Source organism: Psittacula echo (genome assembly GCF_963264785.1).
Source record: "Psittacula echo genome assembly, chromosome: 17".
NCBI lineage: Eukaryota > Metazoa > Chordata > Aves > Psittaciformes > Psittacidae > Psittacula > Psittacula echo.
The window spans coordinates 1020881-1028911 of NC_137753.1; the positions used below are offsets into that span (position 1 = coordinate 1020881).

The 8031-nt window shown below is 51.4% G+C and overlaps 1 protein-coding gene across 1 annotated transcript; it reads left to right on the forward strand.

Annotated features, from left to right (window-relative positions):
- On the forward strand, positions 1 to 7613 carry LOC308228087 (putative glutamate receptor; the record flags this gene model as incomplete). The annotated part of the gene is made up of 10 exons (XM_080631193.1): positions 1 to 73; positions 2311 to 2342; positions 2883 to 2942; positions 3260 to 3439; positions 4019 to 4245; positions 4853 to 4950; positions 5311 to 5528; positions 5744 to 5969; positions 6357 to 6604; positions 7108 to 7613. 10 exons carry the CDS (start codon positions 1 to 3, stop codon positions 7207 to 7209), a joined length of 1464 nt encoding a protein of 487 aa, XP_080487319.1. The 3' UTR covers positions 7210 to 7613.
- Between the last annotated feature and the right edge of the window lie 418 nt (positions 7614 to 8031).

Genomic DNA, 8031 nt, shown 5'->3' on the forward strand with positions numbered 1-8031 from the left:
ATGGACAAAGGTCTTTCCTTCCTTCTCTGTGTGATTACAACCACGCTGCTCTTGGGAGAATCAAGCCGAACAGGTGAGGAAAATGGTCCAAACCTGCTGCCTGCATCCAAATCTGGGTTTCTTGTTCTTTAGAGTCAATTCGTTCAGTCTTTAAGTGCTAGTGCTTATTTTGCCTCATCTTCTTACTCTTCAGCAGCTTATTTTACTGGTTATATCAGCATAGGATTTTGTTTTTGAATTGGTCATTAAGATATCACCAGGGCATAGCTTGTTGTTGCAGCTTGTGATTGTGTTCTTCGTACCTTTGCTGCTGTAGCTGTAAATCAGATGACAGAGATGAGGGCAGGTTAAAAAGCCTAGAAAAAGGGTGTCTAGGTGTCCTTGAACACCATCATTGTGGTTAAAGCTGTTTCTTCTGGTCACAACCTGCAGGAGGGGAGACAAATGCTGGCAAAGGATGCAAAGGCAAGGCTCCCAGCCTAGAGAGAGGATGGGGTAGAAAACTGAGGTGAGGTGGCCAGTGCTTAACAGTGCTACGAGCTTTTCCACAGAAAGCTGAGCAGGCAGCCAGCTCCCATTGGAAGGCTGGGCATGTCAGAGGAGAAGGGGTAAGGATGAGGCTGACTTTTGCCACTGCAGTTGTTTCCTGCAGCCACCAGCCTGCGGGGAACAAGAGCGGAGGGATGAGCCTCTTCTTTGTTTTCCGGTTTTCATAGAATCTCACAGTGAGGACTTGGCTTCTGAAGTGTCACTGCCATGAACTGTGAGCAAGTGCTGCGACTTGGTTACTTATGGTCCTTTCAGGAGTTCTTACAATGGGGCTTTGAACAGCTGCATCCAGTGCCACTGTGGGGGAGCTGAGGACCTCAGTACAGGCTGTTTTCTTCCAGGAAACCCTAGCAGGTCTTCAAAAAGAAGCCTCAAAAAGCTTTTAGTGGCTTTAATGAGTTTCTAGAGGGAGACAAGAGAACTCCTTTGTGAAGATTTCCAGCTCCCATGGAGAACTGTAGTGGAGAGGGAAAAAACAGGTTTTGTTTCACCATAACGTTCAAAAGTTCAGCACAAGGCCAGAAACTGCAAAACCAAAGGATGAATAATACATAATGAATGAATATGTTGTTATATTTAATGAAAAACTCACAGCTTTTGCTTGAAAGAGTGAAAACGCTCTTAATTTTTGGTGTTATCTTGAGGGATTTTTGGCTTTTCCACTGTGAATTGTTTGATTCCCAGGAGCAAAGCTGTGCGTGTTCTAGAGGAAGCATACTGGGCAATTAGTGAGTCGTACATTGACACAGCTGTGGGGTCAGTTCTGCATCTCAGACACTGTAGTTTTGCTCTTTTGCAGCTGGGGTGAAATTGGGGGATTCTCCTAAGGATTAAGGAAGGAGAAGCTGTGGATCAAATAATTGAACAGGACTTGGAAGTCACACAGCAGAGCAGAGTAGAACCCAGCAGCAAGACTGATCCCAGTAAAAACACATGGTGTTTTTACCAAAGAGGGGAGTATCATTACCTTGGTTTTACGGATGGGAAACTAAGGCATGGGAAGGAGAAGTAATACCCAAAAGGTCAATAGTGGTTTGACTTTTGATCTTCACTCTGCTGTTCACAGATTTGTTCCTGGCTCCCATCACGCTTAAACCCTGTCAGTTTTATGGACTTCCCTTGCTCTCTATTCCTTAATGAGACACAGAGAGCAGGCAACCCCAGAGAGGCTTCCTGGCCCCTCTTGCTGTTGATTCCTGGTTTTGGATGTGGCCCTTTTGGGGGCTTTAGTTTTCAGAGGAATGAAAAGTCAGGGTGCTTGGAAATTGAGGGGGGAACAGAGCCAGACATAGTGGAGAAAGGTTTGTATCCTGGTGGGTGCAGCCCCTCATGTCTTGGAACTTGATAGTGATGGGCTGTTTACAGGGCTTTTCCTTAGGGATATTGCCAGGGGTTTGCTGAAGTTAGAGGGAAATCTCAGTTGAGTGAAGCAGCAGAACTGGCTTTTCACCTCGCTGGGGAGAACAATCAGGAAATAAGCCAGCTGCTTCTGCAGAATCAGTGCGTGAGTGACAGCCCTCATCACTGAGTTACAGTCAGAACCTTTTTGTAGTCTGAATCTGGCTGTGGCTGTTCCTGCTCCTGTTTCACACTGACACTGTGCTGTGAATGAGCAAACTTGAACTGCGGCAGCCATGAGCTGGTGAGGCCAGGACAGTCATTCTGCTGTTGAAGTGCAGTATGAATGAGGGTGTGAAGCGTCACTTTTGAGGAGCTGTAAATAAAAGCCCTGCAAGAAGCTGATGATGTTGTGTTTTTCAGGAACCTCAAGGAATGACGATGCTCTGAGTCAGGTACGTTTGAGTTCCCTGAAGCAGAGCTGCCAATGAAGGTGTGTGTGCAAAAGACCAGAAATAGATGTGGTCACAGCGTGCAATGCTTTTAATCCGTGAAGTTATCATTTTGAATACATTTCCATGGCTGGTGCTGGCCATGTCTGAGTCTGTGTGCGTCTGTGCTGGGGTTTTGCTTTCCTTTAGTCCAGAATTCAAAACTCAGCCATGCCCCAGGGCAGAACCTGCCTCCAGCCACTGACTGTTTTGTCTGCAACAGGCACTGATCTCTTTGGGAGCCTGTGTGCACTGTGTGCCTTGTGACAACATTTAAAGTGACTTTTATTCAGGCAACGAATCCTCACAATAGGTGGTGAAGGGAGATGGTTGTGATGGCTCAGTTCCTGTTGGGGAGCCACAGTGGTGGGCTTGCTGCAGCTCACAGGGGCAGATTTACAGCTGGTTTAGCACTGGAGACCCCCTGACACCGGCCCCCCCAGCTGAGGGCCCTGCCTGGGACTTGGCAATCCAGTCATTCCTGCTCCATTTCTCAATCTGCAGGGCATTGACTCGAGGGGACCAGAAGAGGCTCTTCCAACTCTGACCGTCACAACGATCCTGGTGAGGCAGCGGCACGGCTCTGGGGTGGCTGGGACGTGGCTGGGGTCTTGCTTTGCCTTTTCTTTCCACCCGTATATTTGCAAATGATTTTTTTGTGCCAGCGCCTCAGCACCCTCACAGGGAAGAGCTTCTGCCTAAGAGCTCATCTCAGTCTCCCCTCAGGCAGGTTAAAGCCATTCCCCTTGGCCTGTCCCTACAGGCCCTTGTCCAAAGCCCCTCTCCAGGTTTCCTGTAGCCCCTTTAGGTGCTGGGAGCCTGTTCCAAGGTCCCTGCAGGCTCTGGGAGCCTGGAACTCTGTGTTTTCCCCCAATATGCAGGAAGATCCCTACGTCATGGTGAGGAGCGCGGAGCTGGAGGGGTACTGCATCGACCTGCTGAAGGCTCTGGCTGCAATGCTCCGGTTCCGCTACAGGGTGAAGGTGGTGGGCGATGGGCAGTACGGAGCTGTGGCTCCCGGCGGGAACTGGACCGGAATGATCGGTGAAGTTCTGAGACGGGTAATTTTCTATTTGTGCTGTTCCAAAGTGGGCTCCAGGAGGGCAGAGCAGTGCCGGGATCTGCCGGGGTCTGCTCAGGGGCTGAGCAGCTCGGGGTCATCCTGCCTGTGGCATAGAACTCGTGAGTAGCAAGACTTGTGGTTGGGTTTGGCCTATGTGTATGGAAACCAAGGAACAAGGAGGTGATGGCCGCAGCAGGGACTCACTGTTAGAAAGAGACACTCCTGGGCTTGTCTCAGAGGCCACCCAGGGTTTCTTTGAGCTCTGAGGGACTGCACAGACACCTCAGCTCAGTAGTGAAACAAAGATAACTGCTGTCAGGAAAACTTGCCTTGCACGTGATCCCTGAGGGCACCGGAGCCTCAGCCGGTCTGTGATGCTGTAGCAGGGAACCGGAAGGCCCAGACTGCAGCCCGCAGCCTGCAGCGATCAGTGCAAAGCTGTCCTGTTTGTCAGAGCTGTCTGTGGCACAGGGCAGCAGCCGGTGCTGCAGATCTGCCTCAGCCTGGGGAGGTCTCTGCTTGCGTGCAGGATCTTCAGGCAGGTTGAGGGCCGGTTGGTTTCCTCCCCACCTCGCAGGAAGCAGACATTGCCGTGGCGCCGCTGACGGTCACGTCAGCGAGGGAAGAGGTGGTCTCCTTCACCACCCCATTCCTGCAGACCGGGATTGGAATCTTGCTCCGCAAAGAAACCCTCTCTCAGGAGATGTCGTTCTTCCACTTCCTGGCTCCTTTCAGCAAGGAGACCTGGACCGGCCTCTTGTTTGCCTACGTGCTGACGTGCTTCTGCCTCTTCCTTGTTGCCAGGTACGAATGAATCTGTTTCCCAGGTTTTGGTCAAGTCAGCTCCTTTTTCAGCTATGGAGAGATCTCAGTTCTAAAGGAAGCACCTGGGTGCATTTTGCTTTCAGGAACCTTCTGTAGAGGTCCAGAACCAGGGCCAGCAAAGCTTAAGTAATGTCAGGTTAAGACAGCATGAAGAGCACGAGATCTCTGGATGTGGCCTACCTAGGGTTGCTGAGAGCACTGGGTGCTTGTACTTGAGATGTTCTTTCTCACCCTTATCAGAGTTTGCTTTGAACCATGACCATGTTCCCATGAGCAGGTCTCTCTCCTGTATTTTTATGCACTGTGTCCTGCATTGACTGATGGAAGATTCTCTCTGCCACTCCTCCACTCTTTCCCAAGAGATTCCGCTTCCCCTGCTTTCTTAGGCTGCACTAATGCTCTCTGCAGCTGCAGTCTTGAACAAAAGCTCTACTGCTGGCGCCCTGTCCTCCTCAGGTGAAAGAGGAGCTGCCATGCACAGAAGAGGCATTTTCAGTCTAATCTGCACTGCTGCACTCGCAGTGCAGGATGGTTTGGGTCTATTTTCCCCCTGAATGTCTTGTTTTATCCTGTCATTTTCCCACAGGCTGAGCCCCTGTGAATGGAATGAGCCAAAGAACGAAGAGAACCACTTCAGCTTCTTAAACAGCCTCTGGTTTGGAGCAGGAGCCCTTGCCCTGCAAGGTGAGCTGGAGAACAGCAACAGGGGGACTCTGGTGGGGGTATGGGGTTTGTATACCCAGCTCTGGTGTGTCTGTAACTGCTCTGGGGAATGTGAAGGTAACCACTGCACTGGTGCTTGGTAGAGGGGAGTGTTTTGTTGTTGCTTTTGGCCGCTGACACTGCTCCAGCTCTGCTCTGCAGGTTGGTCAGGTCAAAGCAGCCATCGCAGCTCTCCTCAGGCTCCTGCAGTCAGTAGCTGCAGGGCAAGTTTTGCAGTTTGGCCTTTACATAGAGGGAAGCCTCGAACTCAGGCTCATGGTCTAAAGCTCTTTGTGTCTCTGTGCATCCCTCCCATGTGTTTTCTCGGCCCCGGTCATGCAGGTGTCACCCCTCGGCCCAAGGCTCTCTCTGTACGGGTCGTTGCTGCTGTCTGGTGGCTCTTCACCATCGCGCTGCTGGCTGCCTACATCGCCAACTTCACTGCCCTGCTGAGCTCCGGCAGTGAGCAGCTCCCCATCCAGACCTTTGAGGATCTTGTGAAGCAAAGGAAGCTGGAGTTCGGGACGCTGGAGGGCTCTTCTACCTTCTACTTCTTCAAGGTATCTGTTGTTTTGTTCATCTCTTCCTCCAGGGAGAAAAGCCTGTAGAGGACCTTTTGTGCTTTTATAGTGCATTCCTTTACAAGCCAGCAGTCCAGCCTGCAGGGGCTGTCCCTGTGTGCCTTGAACACGTTATTTTGCAGCCACTGCACATATGGGCAGATTTTATGTGATGATTTTGCACTTCAGTTGACACTGGGATTTTTGGGCTGCAGAACTCCAAGAATCCCATCCATCAGATGATCTATGAGTACATGGACAAGAGACGAGACCACGTTTTAGTCAAGACCTACCAGGAGGCAGTTCAGCGGGTGATGGAGTCCAACTACGCCTTCATCGGGGAATCCATCTCCCAGGACCTTGCTGCCGCCCGGCACTGCAACCTCATCAGGGCCCCTGAAGTTATCGGAGCCAGAGGATTTGGCATTGCCACCACCCAGGGTTAGTCTGTGTCCTGCTCCTGCCCCACTCTCCACTTGGAATCATGGAATGGTTTGGGTTGGAAGGGACCTTCATAGCTCATCCAGCCCCGTGCAATGAGCAGGGACATCTTCAACTAGAGCAGGTTGCTCAGAACCACATCCAGCCTGGCCTGGAATGTCTCCAGGGAGGGGGCAGCCACCACCTCTCTGGGCAGCCTGTGCCAGGGTTTTAGCACCCTCAGTGTAAAACGTTTCTTCCTCACATCCAGCTTGAATCTCCCCTCTTTTAGCTTTAAACCATGCCCCTCGTCCCGTCAGCCTCCTGCTTCTGACCCCAGCGTTTCTTGCTCAGACGTGCTCTGGGCTGTCGTGGGCTCTCCTCAAGCTCTCATTCTCCCCACTCCAGCGTCCCCATGGACGAAGCAGCTCTCCGTGGCCGTCCTCAAGCTGCGCGAGTCTGGGGACCTCGACTACCTGCGCAACAAGTGGTGGGAGAGCAGCTGCCTCCACAGGAGCCGCGAGCGGTGGAGCCCTCTGCAGCCCCAGGCACTGGGGGGGCTCTTCCTCACCCTGGCCGTCGGCCTGGCCCTGGGCGTGATCGCAGCCGTGGCTGAGCTCTCAAACAAGAGCAGACGCGCTGCTGGCCATGCCAAGGTGGGTGATGGTTTATCTCCTGCCGATTCCCTGTATCCCACCGGATTAGCAGGAACAAGCTCGGTACCAGCCTGATCCTGCTTTTTCTGAGGAAAGCAGTGCAGTGACAGGGGAAGCCACCGTATCCATTTACTCTTTAAAGAGCTGGGGTCTCATGGCTTAGGCTGAGTGACAGTTTTCTAGCCTGGACAAGGCAACAATCATAAAAGAACCTCCCACCCTGCCAAAATACTAAGTAGAAACATCTGCTCGGTTCCTTGGCAGCCCAAGTGCATTCTGGTGTGCTCAGTGTGTACAGAGGACAGTAGATCACCAGTAACAAGTTTATTCTGAAGTATGGCTCCTCTCAAGTCACTTGACAAGCAGGAAAACACATGTAAATGAAACTGCACTAGAATCTGAGTGTGTGTCCCTGTTCCCTGCCTGTTCCAGGGGCGGGTTGTGCACCCTTTCCCAGGACACCGAAACACCCACCCCTGTGTTTCCTCCCTTTTGTCTTCCAGAAATCTTGCTGTGCTGTTTTCACAGAGGAAATCTGCACTCGTCTGCACATAAAGAAAAACACGAGACAGAGCCAGGAGACTTCAGGGAGGGCCAATGCTTAACAGTTCTGCCCTGAAGGAATGGGCCTGTGTTAGGTTTATACCACATGTATTTCATAGGAACTACATCGATGTAGAAAGATGTTTCTCTGCAAGTCTAGAGTGTTAGTTTTCTAATTACAAACACACACAGAGCACTTCTGGATTGGTGGAGCTGGATGCAGATGACTTGGAAGAACTTAAATCCATGAGGGACAGAGGGAAACTTTAACAGTAAGGGAGGTTAACGACATGGTGAGATAGAGCTGAGGTGGCTGCAGTGGTGGGTCTGTATTTAGTTTAGAAGTTCACTGTGTAAGTACATGAACACCTGTAGGAGTAACTGACTTGGGACAGTTAATGCAGAACCTCTGCTTACTACCGACAGCCTGAGGTACAGCCTCGGAAACGGAAAGCTCTCTCTTAGCTGCCTGTTCTCATCAAGAGCTGCTGCTGAAACGTGCCAGTTACAACTGCTCCATTCTGAGCAGATGCTTCTCGCTGGGAGGATTGGTTCTGATCAGGAATGACAGAGCTGAGGCATAACCCCCAACGGTGGGACTTAACTGAGTCCCTTGCAGTGCCCTGAGGGTGCCCACGCAACTGAGGAACTACTGGACATAAGAAATGCCAGAGGTGGACTTGTCCTTGCCCGGTTCCCATCAGGGACAGGTTTCGCTGCTCAGCCATAGAAGGTTAACAGTTTACCTGGTCAAGAACTACTGAGGAAGAGTGAAGGCTGAAATCCAGCAGTACCAGAGTGTGAAGCCTGGTTATGGGTCAACTGAAGTACAAGTTCCCCAGGCAAGGGTGAGGCTGTGGGCACTGGGCATTAGCCTCTTGCTT